We start from the raw sequence: 25,276 nt of genomic DNA, 5'->3' as shown, positions 1-25,276 counted from the left end.
TTATATTCTCAGATTTTTGTCTTAACCTCACTCTGCACTGCAGGCTGCACTGCAACTACATTACAGCTGCAACAATTAGTCAGTCAACAGTTGTTTTTTTTTTTTAATGCAAAGATGACAAAAATAAATGATGTTTTCTGCCTTGCAAATAGGAAAATTTCCTGTTTTATATTAAACTGAATATCTTTGGGTTTGGTCTATTGGTCGGACAAAAAGAGGGATTTTGAAGATGATGAGAAACTGGAATGATCAGTAAAGGCAGGCAAATAAGGCAGATTAATCAACAATTAAAATTCATTAGTTGCATCTTGAAATTACAGTACACACGCTGTACTTCCCAATCGCCTTAAAACCTCAACAATTGCTTTGTAACCATCTAATAAAACTGCCAGAACCTCATATACTCACCAGAGGGCGCTACAGTGCCAGAAACACCACAACACTTTATAAAGGGGTCACTGAACTACAGTTTGTCTGATGGCAAAAGACAAGCACCAGGGGCACAGGGAGCTGCACTTACTGTCAAACTGTAGTAAATGTGTTGACTGTGGATCATCTGGGGACAGAATAGTAAAACAGTGACTTCATTTCCATGACTTCACTGTCCAGACCTTCCATTTTCCAAAATAAAGCTGAGCACTGTCTCCTGTCTGGCTATGCAGGACACAGACAATATCATCATGTGCTGTTCTATATACTTGTTTAATTGTACTAATGAATAATTGAATAGTCATCCCCTGTAATATCTGGGGAATCAGAGATTTGCAGTAATTTGAGGTCTGGGGCATGCAGGGAAGTAAATGAAACCTAGCTGCCAAACATATGTCCACACTGACAGTGTTAATGTGTTAATATCTAAACAAACCCTGGACTGAACACTGTTAATAATTAAACAAGATTTAAGATTATGTCTGGGGATTGTTTCAAAGTTTCTGATACTATTGCTGATACAATACCAGACTTTTGCTGCTGAGACTGAAACAATATTTTTGTGATAACATATTAAGAGAAATACAAACATGTTCTCAAATGTTAATTTTTTTCTGAATGTGCAGTGTCCTAAATAAACTAGTCTTAAAATTGTATGAATCAGTGAGTCAATTAACAGAATATCATAAGCTGATACTGATACTGTAATCATTCATCGAGCTGCAAGTTTTACATCATTTAAAATGAATGAACTGGGTCCTGAAAACTTGTTAGTTAGTAGCCCCAAATAGGATTATAAATCTGTTTGGTCCCTGACAATACAGACACATTTTGATGAGAACCAAAAAAATAGCTGTTGGATACCCAGCTATAGTGACACTATGGCTGTATTGAGTTTTTTGTTGTAAATATTCTGCTTGATATTACCTGTCCAGACCTACAACAGCTGACTGGTCAAGAGTAAACTAAGAACTGAACCTCACTTGCTATTTAAAACTGTGCTCCATACAGGTTAATGCAGACTGAAATTCACTGGAAAGCTGGTTGTGGTCAATCTGGCGGTCAGGAACCTTTCCTCCCCTTTAAGCAACCTGACAATGAGCATTTAATCCTGACAAAATTAAATATGCGTAAATGAGAACAGAAAAACAGTATCTCAACTTTATGCAAAACAGACCAGCTTGTAAAATCTCCACTTTTAGATCAGCGCCCCCTCAAAAGATCCCCAACTAAGTTAATTCACTCCATGCTCCCTCCGTATCGTGCAACAGTCGTTAATTTGAGTGAGACGGGACAGACCAAACAAACACACACAAGAATACGTTCCCAAAAATCTGTGGTCCAGATGCGTTCGGCACATACCGCAGCTGCACTAACATTGCTTTATGCAACAAGATGGCCTGTCATTAACGCCAAGTGCCGCGCCGGATGCGCTCTGTCAACCCCCCTGCCTTCCATCCCTCTCAGCTCCCCCTACAGCCCCCCATAACCCCCAGCAGCGTCTGTATCCCATCATCCTTCTCTCTTTTAAACATCCTCACACTCATCAGCCTGAGGTTATGAGGCTTGTGGCACGCGTGCTGCATTCCTGGGAGGTGATGCGAAACAGAAATGCATTAAATTCCCGATCTGGAATCCATCGCAGGGGGCGTGTTTGTGTGTGTGTGTGTGTGTATGTGAGCAGCAGTTTGGTGGTGGTGGTGGGGGGGGTCTCAAGTTGGAAAATAAGGATAAGGCGGGGTTAAGGGGTCTCACTGGCCCCTCAAGTACCGGAGCATCTGTGATACAAAGTGTCTAAAAGCGACTGAGGAATTCAAAATATATAGGGTTCGAAAGTTTTAGGAATTCAGGGTAGTTATAGCGAATGGGGTTCTCGGGAGCCCAGGGGCCTGTGGAGGTTTACAGAGCAGAGGGGTACTTGTGGGACAATAAAATAAAACGCCTGCAGAACATTTACCTTCCTTCACAGTATCGCATATGACAAATCATGGACCCCAGGGGTATGATTCAGTCGTATTAAGAGTTCAGTGAAGCATCTGGCAAGAGAGTAGACAAAAATAGCACATCCCTGCATCTTCACATTATACATCTCTACGGAAGATTAAAAGGTCCCCAGAGAATTCCTGTAAGGGTCAACGACGCAAACAGATGTCCTCCTCCACCTCATAAAAATGAAAAACACCAAAAGTGGGTCCAGAGAGTGAGGAATTAACAGCAGCATTCCACTTCACACCAACTACAGTGACTATTACTGTAAAGAGCAGCTTTGCCTCGCTGGTGGAATTTCACCTTTAACCTTATTTCACCTGCATGTCATCTCTCTTGTCCACCAGCATGCTTTCTCCACATCGCCCTCATGACATTTCACAACATCACATTAGAGTTGGATTTGTGTAATGCGGGACTTACACCAATGACTGAAGGTTTTAGTTTAGAGATTTCGTGAGGTTCAAGGGTGCAAGGAGACGGAATTTGGGACAAAGGATCTGGCTCCAATCAGTGCATCTGACTGAGGTTGACTCTGCACCCACAGGAAGGCCGAGCCCGAGGCCACAGCGGGGAAATCAAACCCATCTTTCTCAATTGTTCATTCCAGATATAAATATCTTTTGACAACGCAAACAGCCAAGCTAAAGGTGAGCCGTGTGCCACTCTGACCTCCCGTTTGTATTTTTACCCTTATAAGTTAGAGGTTACTGTGGATACATGTAAAAACATATGCACACACACTTACCTAGTGTAAATCATATGCACAAAGCATGCAATACAAATAGCATATGCATAGTATTAAAACCTGGGTGAATGAACACACATTTAAATATGCAGAGGCATCTAAATGCATGCATTCAGACCTGAGTGGCCACTGTCGGAAGTATGAATGTTGCACGTGCACGTGTACATGCACACACCCAAAAACAGAAAAATGCAGCAAGACACACAACTAAATACCTAAACCAGAAATATACACACATGCACTAGAGAGAATTAAAAAAAAAATTCAACCCAATTTGAACTGTAAAAAGAACGTAGTGAGATGACTGGTTGTCTACGTGGTCCTACTCCATCTGTGAGGAATGCTTTACGTGACAAGACAGAAAGACTTCAAAAGTCAATGTCTCATCCTTTTCCTCCCCCATGAACACAAAAGAATGTGTGGCAAGGCGCAAATATAAAACACAAGTGTTTCTTTGGAAAAAAAAACCCTGCAACCCCCATGGACTGTGCTGCACTCCTGCCAGAGCATGAAGTTATTCATTTCTCAGTTGAAACCGTCTGACTTATGACTGAGCCAAGTTTGGAGCTGGCCTCCTACCAGAGCATTGTTTACCAGCATCCTACTTAATTGCACAGAGTATATGAAATCATGCTAAAAAATACCCAAGCACAGCAGGCTTAAAGGAAGCAAGTCAACGAGTCAGCAGAGCTCTTCTTCTCCGGGTGAAAGGGCAAATGGTTGATGCAAAGAAGTGTAGAATTACCTGCACGCTCCTGTGTCATCTAACCACACGCCATCCTCCTTCTCCAGGATAAGTGTGTCATCAAGGTGAAATTGCAGCTACTATTTATGACCACAGAGCAAAACAAACGGCTTTGTTCTCTTGTCAAAAGACATATGACTCAAAGGAGGGAATGGCACCGAATCTTAACCGTCTTGATCCTCGTGCAGTGAACAGTTTTGCCGCTCCTCCACCCCCACATTACCTCCCTTACTGATTTTGTCAAATCACCACAATTTATGTTCAACATTTAGTCGATGTGACTTCCCAGAAAATAGTGTCATAGTATTTTAGAAAATTTGAGTAAATTTTACACCTACTGACAATGTAAAACCCTTTTCCGACATGCACCTCATTGCGTAAATGTGCTGTCAGTTTTACATGTCAGTCATACATCTGAATAAGTGCTCAAGGTGCTTTTAAATAAAAGTCGTAACAGTAACAAGTCTGGTGCATGTCTGAACTTAATGCTGCCAAATTGTCCATAACTAAATATGGACAAACAGGAATAAAATGTTAAATCTTGTTTTTTTAAAGAGCAGTGTAACATTTTAAACAGTATCTTGTATGAGCTCATCCAGAGAAAATAAAATCAGTTTAATAAACCACTAAAAACCATCCAATTTTAAGTTGTCTTCAAGATTTTTGTCATGTGGGAACACAGAAAACCACAATAATTACAAACCCTTTCTATATTTGGGATTTTTATTAATTCCAGCTGCAGGGACGAATTAATGAATATCCAGCATGAGAGCAATTAGTAACTAAAAGACAGTTCCACTTCAACATCTTGTCAATGAATGCTCATGTACTTTCGAACTGGAGCTGCAACAATTAGGTAATAAATCAATCAGGCATTGACAGAAAATTTATATGCTACTATTTTGATAATCAATAAATTGTTTTTTTAAGCAAAGATGCAAAAAAGAGGGCACTAGAGAAGACAAAACAAGACATTGGAAGACGACATAGATGAAGATATTGTAATGGGAAGTGATATTTTATAGGCCAGATGATTAATCACAAAAATGATTGGCAGATTTGAGCACTGTATTCATCTGGTTAAAATACATAGTTGAGGGGGCACCTCAGTGGCTGACCTGGTGGAGAGCGTACCATTGGGGCTTGGTCGTAACTGCAGCGGCCCGGGGTTTGGGTCCGGGTTTGGGTTCAAAATCACATATTTCGCTTGATTTGAAAATTGCTGAAAACATTTGGTTGATAATGTAAGTACAAACTCAACAAAATATATAATATAGGTCTAGTCATTTTTAGACATTTTAATGTAGAAAAGTTATTTATTATAGCTTTAATTGATGATGATAATCATCATTAGGTGCAGCACTATTTTGGACGTTATAAAATAACCAGCCAAATCGCTATCTTGGTGCAGAGACACTGATGAGAATCAACAATTGATGTGTATTTACTGTGAGAAGCAGGTGCAAGTATCCCTCATGCTCGCCGTGGTCAATCAATTAAGCTTTCAATGGAAAATTTACTTTTAAAATCCACCACTAATGCAGCCTGTAAGAGGACAGGCAACACTCTCCTTTGCTCACATCATACCTTACCTCAACACCACCCCTTCTCATCTACTACGAACCAAATATCCTTTGAGGTACTTCACATGAACGTCCTGTCATGACTGCACAAAGACATGACGAACATTTATATAATTAACAAAGAAGTCAAATGAATGACAAAAGGTTGTCATTTAAACAAATAGATGAAGGAGAGCATCTGAAAGTCTTAATAAATCCTTAACAAACAACAATCCAAAACAAAAGAGGTGATGTACCACTATAAAAAGCACGGCAAAAAAAGTTAACTGAATTCCTCAAGTTACCCAATCCATCGCTACACTTCATTTGAAAGTGACGAAACATGCCGTGAACAATAAAGTCCTAATGAGGACAATGTGACATTAATCCTTTGGCTCCAACACTGGAGATAAAATCCCCAATTCTAATGAAGTGTTATACAATCATTTAGCTCACAAGAGTGCCTGGGTCACATTTCAAAGGGTCTAAATCACTGTGTAGAGACCGGGGTGATTGATGGTCAGAGATATTTTCTAGATTTATTTTTTTTTGTTCCACTATCAACGCAGCACTGGGCGAGGACTGTGGCCTTTTAGTATGCGATGCCTCCGTGTCAGCAGATGACTCATGGCAGCAGAATGTGATGGAACAGGAAACACCATTTGCAATTACACTGTTAACTTCACAGGGATAACTATATTAAACATGCTATTTTCGAAACACATTTATGGGCCACTTGTGGGACATCCATCTGCTGGAATTGGAGGAGACAATGTGAAAAAGCCCCAAAACATCTTGGAAATGTGATCTACGTTAGCTCTGCTTGTTGCCTTAGTACAAAAATAGAAAGGATAAACAATTATAGACAGTGACCAACAAATCCAAGCAGTTAGACCGGGTAAGAGTGTTATGTGAATATACTTGGTTTTATTGGCCAAGGACAAGGAATGTATTACTCTTAGATGCACATATACCTATGTAAACACAGTAAGTAATACTTAACATTAAGAGTTGTGGTAAATGTAGCTATAACAAGATATAAAAAGCGCTAAACCTAAACACAAATCATTTAGGATAGAAAAGCAGCTCTGTGCTAGGAAGGTTGCCATTTCAAACCCCCTGCAACCATTCCACCAACTGTCAATGTGCCATCAAAGATACAAAACCACCAAATGTGAGGCCACTCAGTGGTCATCATGAAAGTACTGATTGTACTGGGCTATTAACAAGTGTGAATCAGTGCTGCTGTGAATGTGAAGCAGCAGTGTGTTGCTGGAAAACAGAAAATGCACTTGACTTTTCTTGAAGAAAATGTCAGGCAATTTTCACATAATTGTGCTTTTAAAGCCAAAATTGTTACATAAGCATCCTTTGCATGTCATTGTTTGTTAGCGTGACTCACAGAGGTGTTTAAAATCAAGTAACAGACACTGAGAACAGATTGTAGCGAGCAGTTTCTATAAATATTTAAGGACAAAAAGTAAGATATTTATTGGCCAATAGAACAAAATGGACAATATATCTGTGGGTGGTTGACAATGCTGTTGATCAATCAATGACTAATCTGCCAGGTGCAGAGAATTCTGGCTTTCAAAATATATTTTCCATCCTGCACCCCACCCACTGGAATTTCAAGACTCTCCAAATCGATCCCTGACGTATTTCCACTTTGAACGCAACAATGAAAGGCAAGTGGGAAACCAGTATCATCAGACATGTCAGCTACAAAACAAAAATATGTGCCAGTTGCAGGTCAAAGGGTAAACTTAGTATGCCAACATGTTTCTACCTTCTGTTGAAGGAATTGACAGAGTAACTTCTCTCCATTATGGAAATGTGACAAAATGTGTAACATGGTTGTGAAATCTGTGTCTAAAGACTATTAATAAATACATCAGTGTATTGAACCCTCATACACTCAATACTAATCAAACTCAGAAGGAAACACAACACAGACATCAGTAATCAAAGTATTCAGTATCTGTGTTAGTGGTCATTATACAGTACCTACAATACCTGCAATTGTTCAAAGGCACATTAACGCTGTATGCAATTTGTTTTCAATTCACTTTAATGACCACGTCTTTTGTCTGTAATCAATTCATTGTTTAAATCCAGTCTAAGTCATTAAACTCAAAGGTTTTTAAGCAAAAGTAACAAATATTGACTAGTTCCAGCTTTTCAAATGTTCTAGTGTCATTAATGTTCTATGCTTGAAACAGATTTCTTTGGGTTTTGGATTGTTGGTAGAAAAAAGACAAAAAAAAAACAAAAAAAAACAGCAATATGAATAAGTCAAACTGTACTCTGGAAAATTGTGATGGGCATTTTATTTCACAATGTCTTATCTCACAAATAATAGACCAAACCAATAATTGATTAAGGAAATGAATTGATTCTTTCCATGAATGCAATTTCCTAATAATGAAAAGGATCATTAGATAATGCCAGGGTGGACAGCAATTTTAAAAAAGGCAATATATGTTCCATGAAGATGCACTTGGTTATCCTCTGACTAGCGTCACCATGTGGTTAAACATTCTGAGTTTTTATAAAAAACCCTGAAGACTTCTTGCCTTCAAATCTGTTAGACCTTCCTGGTCCCCAGAGGATCGACTGTTGTAACTTTTTTAGAGTGCAAGGATTTTTAAAGTCTGTGCTTAAATGTTTATTGTTTAATTTTGTGTGTTGTGCTGTTCCATATGTATTTCATTGTTGAGCTTTTATGTATTTTCAAGCCCTATTTTGGGAGGGGCATTGCAAACTAGCCTGGGCTATAAATAATTTAAATATGCATCAATGGTTTATGCTATATAATTGTGCCTATACAAATAAACATTACTAAATACATTAACAACTTGATTACCTTCATCCTGACAAAAATGTGATTATTCCCAGGAGAGTTCTGGAATTAGGAGGAGAATCTGTTTTGAGATGAGATGATGACAATGATATACCTATCTGGACTAGGAACGCCTCACGATCCCCTGGGAGGAGCTGGAAAACGTCTGGACTACCTTGCCTGACCTGCTGATACTGTGAACCGACCCTGGATTAAGCAGCTGAAAATAGATGGATTGATGGATGGATGGACGGATCATAAGGGTGATAATGACATTGCCTCCATAAGCTGTGTGTCATGTTGATAAGTTGACCAACACAGCTGGCCAGGATTACTTGATTTCCAGTTGTTTCTATAGCAATGACATGTACCTATTCTTTTCACCATACACAGAATCTCTTCCTCACATCTCTCCATCCATGCCTCCCTCTTTAACTCTCTAGTGTGCCCCTGGGGAGGCATACCACACACTTTGAAATTCTCTCATCTACCACAATCATCAGGTCAAAATTTGTCCAATACTTAGGTTTATGACTAAAGTCCTGCATAACTATTGATATCCAATCAGCCTCAGCTTCTTGGATATAACACTGGAAAATATTAGCACACTAGCACTGTAGTGATAATCTAGTGAACATTCCCAAAGAATCGTTAAAAACAACAATAATAGTAAAATTCCTCTGACTTTTGATAAGATGCGTTTTGTGGAATTTGTTTTGTGAAAGCTATGTGAACATCTGGTGAATGATTAAGTCAAAAGGTATGAAATTGCGGTTACAGTATAAACCACTGAAATCATAATTACGTCTGTGCTGAAAAGCTCCTCTGTTTCATGAATTACACAAAAATGCCACTATTTTGGGAAATCTTGACAGTGCTTCAAAGTGAGACATATCAAAGCCTGTCGCAAAATGGCCAGGATATCAGATAAACTTACATCTGTGGTTTAACAATGTGTTGAGATTTCTGGCCTTCAAAAGCTTTGTTTTGGAACACAGTCTCACCACCACTGATATTCTGACAAGCTACTCTCACGGAGCATCATTCTCAGTATCTTAACCTTGTATGTCATCTTGGGGACATTCACTTATAAGAGACTGTGAGAATACATGTGACTGCCAAAAGTATACCAGGTGGGTACCGCATACACTTGGCAATAAGATGCTAAGTGGTAGTGAGAATAACTATAACAAATCTGAACTGCAATACCCAAACAACAATTTAACGTGACATTTTTGGTACACAACAGAGTCAAGCTTTCTCTGCATGGAGCAGCCACTACGGTTTATGTGGCAGTTTATGTGGACACTCATCCCGGCCACAGCCCACGTGATGAAGGATGATAGGGCATATTTATCTTTTAGTGCTGGGTGATATGGACCATAAATCATCTTACTATATTTAGGCTGAATACAGAATATATATCTTGGTTCTTTCCCAATCGAGGTGAGCTAAATGTTCAGTTGCATGTCAAAGCCACATGTGAGATGTCACAAACACTTTTATCAAAACAGACTGATAATATATAGCTGCAAAACATGTAAATGGAAATGATATAATAGTATTTTATATAGGCTATAACAGCCTATATTAAATAAAAATGGACCTATGTCTGAGAATGCTTCTTTAGCGGTTTTCAACAATGAAAGACCGTTTAAAATGAGTACAATTACTAGTTTTTCTTTCCAGCTTAAAAAAAATTCAGCTGTGCAAATAATAAAATGAAATATACAGCTGCAGAATATATTAACATGTAGATGAAAAAAAGCCCATATTGAATAAAAATAGGCTGAGAATATAGGCTCCTGGATCATAAAGCTTGGGAAAGAATCATTCCTGTACAAATGCTATTTAAATAATTTGCTTATAGAATACAGTAGTCTGCTTACAGTGTTCAGTTTGGGTCTTTTCATACGTGACAACATGTGGAAAAAAATAAAGCCTCCTCCTGCGAGCTGTCATATGCTCAGACTCTCTTCTAACTTATTCGTACAAGGTGTTTGGACTAACACTGTGTGTAACGGCTGGTAACAACTGCCCCTATCTGCTCTGTGTGTGTGTGTGTGCTTGCTGTGCACACTCATGCGCCATGATATCTTCACTGGCATGGCTCAGTGACTTTGACCTCCCATTCCTGCTCTGCTCATGTTTTGGGACTTTATTGCGTGATTATCGTCCCTGCTCTCTCACAGCAGCGGCTGTGTCAAGTGAGTGGAGTGAAATGCTTCGACCTCTACAATTCAGACTAGGTGTGGAGCAGGAGAAGGCCATTGACCTGTGGTTAATACTCTGTGGTGTCTGCGACTGACAGAAGCAATGTGTGCTGTCTACTGTAGTCCCACCTGCCACCTTGTTCACTGCCCCGCGACCGGCCACCAAAACATAAACAAGTTGGCCATGTGGAACTTTTACAAAGTGTGTGACAGTGATATAATGTACATCATCTCAGTGGCAGATTTACATATGGGTGGCATCTGATTGGCGGTGGCACAGGCGCTCACAAAAAAGTTACATTTGAGTGATAGGTTTTCTATTGCTCGTTTGCACACCACGTCCATGATATCCATGATATCATGTCACCAAGTGGGTCGGAGCAGATCTATCAAATAAGCACTTCTATCTCTGTTCAGTATCAGTATTAACCATGCAATTGCTGGGCAGATTTCATATGATGATGTAATTGATGACTTTGTGTGAAGGGAAGTAAGAAAGGCCAGGCTTTAGATGGCAATTTAAAATGTGTGTGTCTTGTTTTAAGTGTGCAATAGTGTAATAATCAGGTTCTCTTGTCTGATGAATCATTTGCTCCTTGTTTTTTTGTACTGCTCTGTTGAACAAAGTAAAAGCGTGTTGTTGACTGAATAAAGATTACTTTTTGTTGTCCTTTTATCAGGTTACGCTACCGCCCATTGGAGGTCTCGACCACTAAACCAGCTACTATAACAAAATACAAAAAATGATTGGTGTCAGCCGTGGATCGGCCTATCTCACTCGCAGACAATCGGTATTGGCAGCAATAAATTGCGATCGGGACATCTCTATTTGACATCCATTTAATCTCAGGCAAAGAAAGATGCAGTAATGCTGAAGCCCCAAAGTCAGTCTGTCTATCCATCATATAACATCTTTCCATTTCCTTTTGCTCATATTTGTGTGTATAGATATGCATGTGTGTATATGTTACAGGCATTAAGACTGAAAAGAGCATTACATTCAAGTAAAAACACAATGAGCTGCTTTGGTGGAGTATGAGTTGTTTCATGTATGAGACAATGAAATACAATCCATCAAGGCCACTTTGAGTAACAGATCCATGGGTTTGAAGGTTTATCAGACACAAAAGCCTACACAGTGATTTACAATACTATGAGACAAGATTTTACAACTTTGAAAATGATTTTAAATCTACAATCATTATACCCCCCCCCCCCCAAAAAAAAAAAAAAAAAAAAAAAAAAACTTGTTTCCACCCCATTCTTTAATGCAAAAACACAAAAAACAGGTTCATGGACCCAGTTTGTAAGCAATTCCTGGGCAACCAGTTTTTCTAGAGTTTTCCATCTCAGATGGTACAGGTGACTGTCCTCTGGGTCTGTCAAGAGGGTCTCCCTCAACTTGAGACCCCATATTTCCACATAGAGGCATCTAGTTTGCATTTTGATCAAATGCTTAATGCACCTTATGTGGCTCATTTTGATACAAAGAACTAGTGATTATACTTAAAAGTTTCTCCATGATAAGCTCTTGACTTTGTTCAACAACAAGTAGAAACTCATTTTGGTCACCTTTGTGTGCAACCTCATTTTTTTGGGGTCACTATCAAGAACTCATGACCATACAGGAGTATAAAGGTCTGAGTATTTTAGAAACTGCTGATCTACTGAGATCTTCCTGCACAACCATCTCTAGGGTCCGAAAAAGAGAAAATATCCAGTGAGTGGCAGAGAGAGAAAAAGCCTAGTTGATGCCAGAGGTCAGAGGAGAATGGCCAGACTGCTTTGAGTTGATAGGAAGACAAAAGTAACTAAAAAAAAAAACACTCATTACAACCATGGTCTGCAGAAGAGCATCTTTTAACACACAACACGTCGAACCTTGAAGCAGATGGGCTACATCAGCAGGAGACCACACTGGGTGACACTCCTGTCAGCTAAGAACAGGAAACTGAGGCTACAGTTCACACAGGCTAAACTGGACAATCGAAGATTGGAAAACGTTGCCTGGTCTGATGAGTCTCGATTTCTGCTGCAACTTTCGGATGGTAGGGTCAGAACTTGGCATCAACAACATGAAAGCATGGATCCATCCTGCCTTTTATCAACTGTTCAGGCAGGTGGTGGTGGTGTGGACACTTTTGGCCCCTTAGTACCAACTGAGCATTGTTTAAACTCCACAGCCTACCTGGGTATTGTTGCTGACCCTTTATGACCACAGTGTACCATCTTCTGATGGCTGCTTCCAGCAGGATAACACACCTTGTCACAAAGTTCAAATCATCTCAAACTGCTTTCTTGAACATGACAGTGAGTTCACTGTAATGAAATGACCTCCACAGTCACCAGATCTCAGTCCAATAGACTTTGGGATGTGGTGGAACAGGAGATTTGCATCATGGATGTGCAGCTGACAAAGCTGCAGCAACTGCGGGATGCTATCATGTCAACATGGACCAAAATCTCTGAGGAATGTTTCCAGCACCTTGTTGAATCTATGCCACGAAGAATTAGGGCTGTTCTGAAGGAAAAAGGGCTCCAAACTGGTACTAGCAAGGTGTACCTAATAAAGTGGCCGGTGGGTGTATATATACAGTGTGTGTGTATACAGATACCACTGTCACAGTGATATAGTGTCTCCTGGAGGAAAGACACCACTCTTTCAAAAGACTTTCATTTTTATTGTGAAGATGGCTCAGACAGCTAGACAAATCAAAAGCTTCACCTTACTGATCATCTGTTGAACTACTGATGATGTGATGACCACTGCTGATGTCCACATCATCCCCGACACCACGCAGCCACTTACAATATCAATATGCATCAGACCTTACATAAGAACATCCCCCGAAAATACTCTCCCAACAACTCCCTAATTTTTGGGACATCACAACAATGTATCCAATTCAATGCCCAAGGGCTTCATTCTCATTTAAGGCAACTGCTTATAAACATCACACTGTGGCCATACTGTAATCAGACACACCAGACTGTTTTTCTACCAGTTTGGTCTCCCTGCCACTGTGGATAGCAGAGGCCTGCTGTCTGCCATCCCTGTCTCAAGACAGAAGGACACTACAACACTACAAAAAACAAAAACACAAATTTTCAGTGGAGTTATATATGGAATGATCAAGAGCTTGATCTTCTTGCCAAAGTGGAATCTTTCTCTGACCTCAATCACAACATTACGGGCACAAAACTGGACTCTTCACATATCCATCCCTTGACACAAGCTTTTAGTTTATGTTCTAACTAATGGTCCTGCCCTGCCTCATCCGGCTTTGATGACGTAGCCTCTCAGGGCAGCTGTTGAGAGATTGCTTTGTGAGTTTATGTGCTGAAATTCCCATGGCAAACTTCTCAGGACTCACAGGTCCCACATGGTGTAAATCTGAAACGTGCAATCAAAAGCCCGCCTTGCAATGGCTTTGAACAGCAATATTTAGTTGAGATCTTGAGAAAACATGTGGATTAACTGTCAACTCTGAACCCAAGTGGAAAAGAGTGGAAAAGAATATGTTTACGGCAGTGAGCCTATTCAAAATATTTGGGGAGCAAAGAAAAAAACACTAAGAAATTTATGTTGTTATGTTGCTCTAGTAGTCACCTTGGCCAAATTTCTCAATATACTGTATCCTCTGAGGAGAAGCATCAGACTACCTGATGACACAATGCCAGGGTGCCAGTTCTTTTCTCTCTGTGCATGTGCACATTTATTCAACTTAAGGAACAATTAAAAAATAAAGACTATGTGTTCAGAGAGAAAGTGAAGCAAATTTTAGGGGTGGTGTGACTGCATACATAGTCAAGAAAGACCCAATTAGATGCAAAGTCACACAAAGATGCATCTGCACAAATTCAAAATAACTGAATTTGAGCAGATCGGACAGGTATGCTTTCAGAGACATAGCTGGTGCGCCTGTTGTTAGCTACCTTAAAGCTAATGTTTGTATGGTTTGTGCATTGGCTGTTTGGGGTGAAATAAACACACACACAGTCCAACAGTCAAATCTGTGCGAGTTATGCAAAGCAAAAATTTTGACTTTTACTTTTTACTGCCATGCTAACAGCTCTGTGAGGCTATACCTAGGCAATGTGATGCTTTAAATGCTAATGGACCCATGCTAGCATCATCAAGATATCAGTGTTAAAATGCAGATGCTAAGGTATAATGTTTGCCATGTTTACCATGTTAAGGTAGCACGTTAGCATGCTAACATTTGCCAATTAGCACTAAACACACAGTATAGCTGAGGGGAATAGGAATATCATTCGTTTTGTGAGTATTTGATAATTTTGACCTGATGGTACAAAAGCAAAAGCCTGAAGACACTCAAGTCATTACGATCAGCCAGAATGACCATCAGGTCCCTTGGTCCCTTCTCTTACCAAGGCCCTTCTCCCCTGATTGATAAGTTTGGCCATGTGGCCAGTTCTAGGATGAGTCCTAATTGTTCTGAACTTCTTCTGTTTAAGAATTATGGAGGCCACTGTGCTCTTGGGAACCTTAAATGCAGCAGAATTTCTTTTTGTATCCTTCCCCAAGTCTGTGCCTCGACACAATCCTGTCTCTTTGTTCTGCAGGCAACTCCTGTGACCTCATGGCTTGTTTTTTACTATGATGCATTGTCACCTCGGAGTCCAGAGTGTGTGTCTTTCCAAATCATATCCAATCAATTGAATTTACCACAGGTGACTCTAAACAAGAGAAATGGGAGGCACCTCAGCAAAATTTCAAGTGTCATAGCAAAGTGTCTGAATACATATGTTTCTAAAATTTTATGTTTTGTCTTGTCTGGTTGCATTAGGTCAAAGACTTATGCAGGAATTTTTTTTTTTTTTTTTTTTTGGCATAAGGCTGCAACATAACAAAATGTGAAAAAACTGAATACTTTCCAAATGCACTGCATACATTTTGTATATGTGCCTAATGTGCAGTATATGTGCTATATGTATGTAGGCTACAAGTGTAGCTCACTGCATACCTATTACTTTCTGACAGGGTTGACAACTGAGCTGTGGTAAAGACAAGTACACATCCGATAAACAGTTACATTACAGATCATTTTGTTATTTCTCTCTAACCATATCAGACAGGAATGTGGAAAATTGTCTTTCCCTAGGACAAACAGCTATTTCCACCTGTAGATAGTAAATATCTGATCATGTATTTTTCCACACAAAACAAGCACACTGTAATTTTCCGTTGTTTGGAAATGAACTAGGGGGAATAAGGCGGAGAAGTGCATATTACTCAGTGCATTTCTAGGGAGTATTTTCTTTCAGACCCATGAAGAAAGCACCATGGTTTTACATACCAGTACAGCAGAGTTAATAAGATCCTTATAATTCCTCCCTTTTTATCTCAGTAGTAATAAAAACAGAGAAGACATCTGGAACTATAAATAGGCACTGACTGTCTAATAATATCACAAAGTGGGTGCCTGCCATTGTTGAGCTCACATTGTGCTCTACTGACCCCTGACTGTGGAAATCAATCACAGCTTCATCCATAACCAACATAACTAACCAAGCACCATATTTTCTTGATTTCCGTTATATGTAATGTAAAAGCCACTCCTGGAGCAACAATTCAATTAACACAGGAAAGCTCTTGATATATATTGATATAGATACAACAACCATTCAAAGCAATAGGAGCTCAGATAGATTTAGATCATGAGTGCACTCTGTTTTGGAATAATGAAATTCTGCAGCATGAGGCACACCATCGGCATGCAATACAGATACAGGGCAAGTAATTTAAAAACTGAAAGGGATCATGTTAAAACACAGATCACTGAATCATCTTTTGGCTTGTGAAAGGTGCAGTGTTGTTGCCATGACGGCACCGTGTGTATCTATTTGTGGCAACCAAAGCCATGTTCCATGCTTCTACAGATCCATCAAACCTTTATGTGTGACTGTGTTTTAAAAAGTCTTATCAAAACAGACCTGACAATAGCACAGTTGCTTATAGAAATATAGCCTATGGACACGTTGAGGATGACTGTAGTAGTGGTTGTGGCTGTAATGTCGGCTGGGATTACAGTGGCTGTATGCAGGTCAACACAAGTTGAAGGCAAAAGGCTTTGAGCCAACTGCACTCTCAGGTTATCAAAAGACAAGGCATTAATTGTCCTAATATGAAGGTTAGTCTGTAAGTTCAAGTGCTTTGTTAGAGCACTTTCACAACTGTAGCTCAGTTTATTTGGCCCAGACCAAGGGAAAACAATTATACATTTACTGCCCTTTAGTTCTGGTCCAGTTGCTGTTCATTTTGGCTTTTTACAAAACAGAACCAAGAGCTGTACACATTGAGTCATACAGACAGTCAGGTAACTCACTCAGTGGACCATTTTAATGCCTGTCATCAGCGCTAAATGAACCCATGTTGGGAAATAAAATTCTGTCGGACAGCAGGTCACATAGTACTTTAATGCTTCTTATTAGTATATTCTCTGGTGTCACAAAAAGCTCAAAAACAAATAAAGCATTATTATTAACACTACAACATTTTGCTTAAGATTACTTACTAAACAGTTGTAAAACCAGCACATGGATTTAGTAGTGGTTTAGCTTTTGATATCATGCCAAAATCACATGTATGGCATAAAAATAAAAAAAAATACTGTGGTTTGTCAGTTTGCTTTTACATCAGAAATGACCTGCACCTCAGTCTGCTGGGAAGTGGACTGAGACCCTCCTTTTAAAGCGATCTTGATGTAGTTGTTTGTGCCGTGCTACAGTTTGATTGAACCACACCAAACAGGAAAGGTTTGACTCTTAGCTGCATCAATTCTACATGGAGTAAAGTGATTCTGGCAAGACAATGCACATCAGAAATAAATTGGTGAATTCATTTTACTTTGTGATGCAATACTCAAGACAGCAGCAAGACAAATTGAAGAGATGAAAGGTCACAGCTTTAAAGGGATTCTAAATATTATATCAAATCATTTTCTAAAATACATAAAGAGTGGAAATGGCATTGAAAAAGCAGAATCAGCCATGGTTGAGTGCTTCATTCAGTCAGAGCAGCAGCAGAGCTCTTTCGATTCAAAGCTAGGCAGTATTACTAGTCAAGATAAACAACATGACGACATGAAAAACTAGTGTTACCTGTGGACTTTCCAGTATCTCCAAAACGCAGGTCAGGACATGCCTTGTAAATTCATGCTCATCTTTGCCAGAAATAACATAAGGCTCTCCTGAAGGCATGAACATGGTTACTCATTGGTTTTCAGGACCAACTGTCCTAGTGCACCTTTTCTTAAACATCCCTTAGTAAAGAGCTCACAACTTGATCATTAAAGGTGTATGCTCCATGAGGTCTGCGGTCAATAAGCCCCAAATCCAATATGAATAACATGCCACCAAGAAGTACAGCCAGAGTAGATATTATCTTTTAGGTAAAACAAATAGTTCATAGTCATTAGCTTTAGTACGGTAGTTGAAGATCTAGAATAACAACAACATTCACCTGAGGTGCCCATGTGACAAAAGCAGGTCATGGTGTTTTGAAAAAGATAGTTCACTCAAAGATGTTCAAAATAATAATAATTCCATCAATGGTTTAAAAAATGTAATTACTACAAAGACTACACAGTTTAAAAGGCTGATATTACACCAGTATTCTGGTTTTCACTGAAACAGTTGTTTCCAAAAGCAATCATGAGCAATCAGGGGTTCCCTTCAAAGATCCACCATCAATTTTACTGTTTGTCAGACAATTAGAAGTTGTCAGGCTGATATTGTGAACTAATTGTAATAATAAATGTGTCTGTTTTTGGAGGGGGGGGGGGGGGGGGGGGGCATCAATCTGTAAGACCACTATTCAGCAAGCATTTCTGTTTCTATAGCTCAAACAACACCAACATAGTGATACATCTTCTCTCTAGTGGATCGCAACACGTCAGTTCACATTACACTAGTAACTTAAGCATTATCATCTTCGTTTTTGAACCAGGATCTCCAGTATTTGAATCAACTCGCTTATGAAAAATAAGGTGTGTAGTAGACTACAGCTGAGACTTCAGTGTGTCAGACAATTGATCAATATTAAAGTAAATTTAAATATCAAATCAAATGTGCAGTTGTAGGATTTTTCCCAAATACCAGATTTCCTGGGCTGCTTTCAAGTTGATTATTTGACCAGAAGGAAATTCATTGCTAACAATTTTGATAATTGATAGTCAATGATATAAATTATCAAGCAAATACCAAACATTCCCTGGTTCCAGTTTCTAAGATATGAAGATTTTTTGCCTTTGTCTGTTTTATATCATTGGGCTGTTAGTAAGCAATTTTGAGGTCAGCATTTCTCACCATTTTCTGACACTGCATACAACCCTCATCTCAACTGTAAATATCTTGAATAGAACATCTTCACCTGACAGTGGAACTTACAGGTCATGTGTGGACAGTTTTTAAGATAATACTCGAACATTACATTTATGTTTAATGTATTTCTAAAATATGAAGCCTTTTTACACTTTTAATGCCTCTCACTTTCTTACATCTCAGAGGAAATTCATTGTAGCTAGTATGGAAGACCTTAATACATGGTTAATCTTTACACACTGTCCTTGTTTAGAATGCCTGGAAGTTACCACTAGTTGATGTAAGTAGCACTCAGAGTGATTAAACACGTCATCTGGAGGTACACAAGTTCAGCATAAAGCACATGTTCCCTCCTTAAATTTTCACAGTGCATGCAGTTGCCATAACAACACAGGGCTAATTTAAATATACTCAGGCCTTTGTAGCAATTTAAAATCACAAATGGCTAACGGACTGAAACAGAGCCATCCAAAAACACATCTTTAGAAAGCTATAAAGCTATATATATATTTAGCTATAACAACATTTACATTCAATTTAACTGCCTTAAAACATGCAAGGCCCACTCTTATAACCCCCTCAAAAACAACCAGTTATACAGGAACAGAGGAATATTAAAAGAAAAAAGATGTAAATAACTTCAGGAATAAAAGTCAGGAATAAACCTTTGAAAGAGAGACTATTTAGGTTGATTTACAAACTCTGAAATGTACAAAAGCAATTCTTTTAACATTTTCTCAAAGAAAAGCTGTGTAATAAATCAGATTTAAGACTTACACAAACTAATAAGCATTAGTCACGCAATTTTTGGGATTGCTGACTCGATTATAATCTCTATGTGCATGTTTTTGGTTTGACTGTCTACATGTGGGGTGGAAGGGGTTGACATGCACTGTCCCACAGTCCCTCCCACTGGGTCTGGCATTCAGGTACAGCTCCCTCCCTCCCTCTATAAAGCCTCTCATGTTAGCAGTGTAAACTTCAGACTTCAACTCATGGTAAACGCTTTACAGCATTGGAAAAAACGCTATCTCTGATAAACAGTGCACAACACACTTGAATGTGTGCCATAAATTCTCTACATCACGTTACAAGCTAGAGCCTGAGGTAAGTGACTTTTTCCACAATTTTAATCTAAATTTAAGATTATTTTTAAACAACTGCTAAAGATTTCCTCTGGTATTTGGGAATGTAAATTGATGCCCTGTAAAATTTGGGGATATGGTTTAAGAGTTTAAGTACAGATTTTTATTTTTATTGAGTGGTGTTGGCTGTACTGATATATGGCTGTCTCATCAATAACCATCAATATTGATTTGTATTTTTTAACCATTCAGCTGCAAAGGCAGCCTGTTGCCAATTAAAAGCTTTCTTCAACTAATCAAACAATACTTGTGGCAGCAGTTCAGTCAAATCCTCATAAACACAATTTCTGTATCTTTGCTATTGACAGCTCACAGCAAAAATGAGATTAGCCCTTCACACTGTCATCTGCTGCTGTGTTTTCACCATGGTCCTTCCACTGGTAAAAGGAGCCACAGGGGAGCTCAACTCCAGCTTGAAAAAAAGGTGAGCTGGCTGATTAACAGGCACTGTGAGAACACTGTGTTTATTCCTGAAAAAAAAGCCTCATTATTTTCTCATTTAGCATTCAAATCAGGTGCTCACTCTTAACACAAGACATAAATCAAATTATGTCTGTTAGTATAGGAGAACAAGTGAAGAAACTACCCCAGAGCAGTCTGAGAATTTAAATTTTACTATAGCTCAACAATTGCTGACAAGTTTTAAAAGGTTAACTACATTAGCCAAAGCCTAAACACAAAAACATTTTTGATAAGGATCCCTAAGTCAGTTACTACAGAATAATGATCAAGATATGTAGTGAATGGGGCTTTTTACAACTGAAACATAAACTTGTCAGTATTCTCTGGTGGAAACTGTGGAGTGGAGATATTGTTTTCTAAATTATCTCAAACATGTCTTTGGCATTTTGTAGCTCGATTTCTTGTTTCTAAGTGGTCTGGTGATATGCCAATACCAATATTTCTGTAATAAGATAACAGTGGTCAATATACAGAACTGGGAGATTTATCAGTATGGAAATTTTTGCTTTGGAGAATAAGACAATCTTTTTTTTAAGATTGTCCTTCCTTCATTATGCTAACTGAATATTCTTTAAACATACTGAGCTACACTGGCATCAAATTTAATCATCTCATATTTTGGATGTGTAATGCTGTGTCATACTTTGATATCATCACTTCATATCTGTACCCATCGACTGGTCTTTGAATTAGTCCCAGTTCTTGCTGTCACAGCCTCTTCTGTCTCTGTGTTGCAGGTTTAAAGTATGGCTGCAGAGCCGTATGAAGAGAGACCTGGGCAATAGCTTAGTGACAGCCAATGAGAAGTACTCTGAAATCCATGTTGGACCACAGCAGGGCGAGAATGCAAAAACTGTCTCACCTCTATTAAGGTAACGAGAAAAGCTGCATTTTGGGGGCATTTTTTCCCACATTTGATATCTGACAGTTGAAGATAGACAGAAAACATAGTGAGGGAGAAAAGGGTAAGAAATGCAAGAAAGGTTCCCACCTGGAATAGAACTAGGAGCATCGGAGTTGTATGGTGTCTAACAATTAGGCTGCCAGGAGCCCCCCAAAGTACCATGTTTATCGAGTGTGCTGTAGATGCTACCTGATATCACAGGAGGCAAAACTCCAAATGAAATGTCAGCCATGTGAGAAAAGACAACTATGGATGATCTATCCTCTACGGAACTGTTAAATGTGAATGATTCTTGATGACAAGTTGGATTTAAACCCTGTCAACATGTGTGTTTCCAGGTCAGATTTATCTAGTGAGGAAAGCACTCTGAAAATGGAGCATAAATATTACTTTTTCTTTTCCAGCTTTGGGTTAAAAATCAGAAACAGGAGGTCATCATCCAAAGCATCTGGCTGTGTCCTAGGAACGTGTGTATTTCACGACCTGATCCACCAACTGCATAAGATGAGTAACAACGACCAAAAAGAGGCCAATGCCCCTGCGAGCAAGATTAGCTGTACTGGCTATGGGCGCCGTCGCCGCTCACTCCCGGATGTCACTCTGCTTGCCCTCCAGACAGGAAGACAAAGACGGAGCACTGAAGCTGGTCAGCAAGTCTGCAGACACAAAAGCACATGTACAGTGGCCTAAGACAGGCGTGGAAAGACAGAGGATAATTTCCTTGCTGGGGGTTTTTTGCTCACAGCAGATGAAGATAAGTCCCCTCAGGGGTTTTATTCCACAGATTTACAGCTAGATATGCAGAAAGAACAGCTGCTACATCTGTGCGGCCCATCAGAGGAAGCTCAGGTCACTCTGGATGAAAGCGAGATTCCAATAATAGATACTGATAAGTTTGTGTGCACATACTTACCTGCAGGTTTCAGTGTGTCTGAGCGAGTGTGTGAGTTATGGATGAATTAGAGTCAGACCTGTGGGACTTGACAAGAATGTCTGTCTCTTCTTCAGCTTCCAAACTGAGCTGAGCAGCTGAGATAGAAGACAGTTCCTGAAGATCTTGTCCGAAACCCCACAAACTGAAGAGGAACCAAGGCCGCAATGGGGGAGCTTTTTTTTTTTTCTTCAAGAAATTGACATTATTGGACTCTGAACTGTCACATTCAGGATCCTCTCAAGTGAACTGAATGTGGTGAAGTGCAATTTAAACAATATGTACTATGCCTATACAAATATGTAATTACCAGCTTGTATATAAGGATATATAAAGTTACCTTATATTTAAGCATTCAATACGATATATTTTTATACATCCAAAATACATATTAAACATGTTTCTTTTACTTTTAACTTCAGTGAAGTATCTGATGCATCTTAACTGTGTAAATAATTATCTTGTCCTTTATGTGATTTAAGTATCTTATAACTGAGTTATATGTATACAAACTGTCTTAGCATTATTGTGATGATCATACCTTACTAGAAAGTAATCATATTAGAGATGTTTTAAAGACATTTGTTTCAATGGTAAAAGTCATACATGGCAACTCAAAAGCATAGAGGACACTTCGTTTTTGGCCAGACATTAGAAGTCACAATAGCTGATGGAGAGGCTGTTTTTTCTATGATGTAGAAGGACTGATGAGCTAATGCAAGTGTTATGCTGCCATCTAGCTTTACAGTCAGCTACATGTAACCAATGCAAGGCCAACTGTTTCAAAATCAGTGTAGTTTCAACAAAGAACTTACTCTGGTAATGTTCAATATTTCATCTTAACAAGCCTTAGTTTTGACATTTACCTGCTTATTGGAATGTAATAAATCATGATTTGCTCATAATTCAGCTGAAATGACTTGAAATGGTATAAGGTTACATGATTTATGTCTTGTTGTGGCAAACATGACAGGCATTGAAATAGTTTTCAGCTGGCTGCAATGTCCGTCTTTTGAAATACATGAATAAATGCACCGATGAAAAGATCTTGAACTGATTTTATTTTGTGACCTAATATTAAATATTCTACTTGTCCATGAGGGTCCTAGTGTTAGGGGGCTGAGTATATGTACCTTGTCATTTTATAGTGACGTTATATGTAGTTGATATTGTAGTTTATGTGTCTCTAAAATACAGTGAACACACAAGCTTGGAGTCATTCTTGATACTGATCTTAACTTTCAACAACTACTTTCAACATAACTACAACAGCTCTCTATCTCGCAGAATATATCTAAAGTTAAGGTGATTCTAAAAAAACTGGTAAATGTGTTAATCTCTAGCAGACTGGATGTCTAGATACCTGTCATGCTCTTTTCGCTGGACTACCAACGCAGACAGACAATTTCTAGTTGGCAGCTAATTGAAAAGGCAGCAGCGAGAGCTCCTACACAAACACGCAAATACAAACATATTACACCAGTTCTCAAATTTCTTCACTGGTTCCCACCTTTACCTTTAAAATTCTACTGGTTGTCTAACCAGCACTTAAGGATCTGGCTGCACAGTTTATAACTGACCTGCTCACTCACAGAGCAGTACAGGAACCACTGAACAGGTCATCAGGTAGTTTCTTAAATTGCCATTGTGTATGAACGGTGCTATACAAATAAAACTTGACTAAGATATGACTATGATTAATTCCAGAGTTTTATAAAGTCCAAAACATGTGAACCAATGGTGCACATTCCATTCTAAAAGTAACACGTTTTATCAGCTGCACTGTCTAAAAGAAACACATGCACTAAGGTTAAATTTGTCCAGGGTTGACATGTTCCTAAAATTGTGTAATCACGGCATTTCAACAAAATGAATTATGTTCTGGCAAAGACAATCCAAGTTTTGATGAATGGAGAGAAAAGGGCAGTGTGCTTTGCTGTACATCAGCAACACTCAAATGAGGACTAGATAGTGATATTAATAACTATGGAATTTGACCTTTACTGATGGTATGTAGAGTGGTCACACTTTAAACCAACAATTTCACCATAAATCTGGTTATTTTCATTACAACACAAAAACCTCCCCATTAGAACAAGTAGATTATCATACAAAATTAATAGTTTAAGAATAACTTTGCAAATATTTGTTTCAGAGACATTTATCAAAATAAAGAATCCCTTTACTAAATTAAGAACTTTTTCCAGTTTTTTCAAATGAAAAATCAGTATTTTCACCGGATGTTTGTATTTAGTTTTGGGTTTTTTTTGTATTTTATTAATTTGCCTTTATTCATAGTTACAGTGAGAGAGAAACAGGAAAGCTGAGGAGAGAGAGAAAGGGAATGACATGCAGCAAAGGGCCGCAGGTTGGATTTGAACAACGGGCCACTGCGGTTAGGACTAAGCCTTAATGGTACTCGCTCTACCAGGTGAGCCATCGAGGCGCCTCCAGATGTTTGTATCTGTGATAAAATGTAGTTTTTTCTTCTCTTTTCCTAGTCCATCTGTAATGTAACTTTAATGTCACTTTTTTAAAATAACATCCTGCGCAGTGCCTAAAACAGCGTGAATTTAGCTCACCTCAAATATTTAGGTCAACTGAACAATTCATTATACACATAATCTACAAGGCACTATTTAATGTTAGAAATTTCTAACATCAACACTTGCTTACTTCTCTCTGCCAAGGGGGAGATATTGTAGAAATACCTGATGACTCCTGCTCTTAATTCAAGGTAGACCATTGGCTTATCGTAAAAATACAGTGGCAAGAAGAACTGAACCCTTTGGAATTACCTGCTTTTATGTATCAATTTGTCTTAAAATATGGTCAGATGTTCCTATAAGTTACAACAATGAACACAATCTATTTAATTAATAACAAAGAAATCAATGTTGGTCTTGTCCGTATTGAAAATGTCATTCAAACATTAACAGCACAGGCTGTAATTTACCTGATGA

The 25,276-nt window shown here is 38.8% G+C and overlaps 1 protein-coding gene across 2 annotated transcripts; it reads left to right on the top strand.

Annotated features, from left to right (window-relative positions):
* The first annotated feature begins 19,826 nt into the window (after positions 1–19,826).
* Positions 19,827–23,359, top strand: admb (adrenomedullin b). Of its 2 annotated transcripts, XM_071491079.1 has the most exons (5): positions 19,827–19,978; positions 20,325–20,440; positions 21,216–21,350; positions 21,787–22,028; positions 22,391–23,359. In XM_071491079.1, exons 2-5 carry the CDS (start codon positions 20,337–20,339, stop codon positions 22,405–22,407), a joined length of 498 nt encoding a protein of 165 aa, XP_071347180.1. In that variant the 5' UTR covers positions 19,827–19,978; positions 20,325–20,336; the 3' UTR covers positions 22,408–23,359. The 2 variants fall into 2 exon arrangements, with proteins under 2 accessions (XP_071347180.1, XP_071347172.1); XM_071491071.1 differs by having other exon boundaries at positions 21,787–23,359.
* The last annotated feature ends 1,917 nt before the right edge of the window (positions 23,360–25,276 follow it).

The sequence above is a fragment of the Trachinotus anak genome, unplaced genomic scaffold (genome assembly GCF_046630095.1).
Source record: "Trachinotus anak isolate AG129_WGS33_773 ecotype Australia unplaced genomic scaffold, CSIRO_AGI_Tana_v1 ptg000002l, whole genome shotgun sequence".
Lineage (NCBI taxonomy): Eukaryota > Metazoa > Chordata > Actinopteri > Carangiformes > Carangidae > Trachinotus > Trachinotus anak.
The sequence above is the reverse complement of the archived record's forward strand: the minus strand, read 5'-3'. Positions and strand labels throughout refer to the sequence as shown.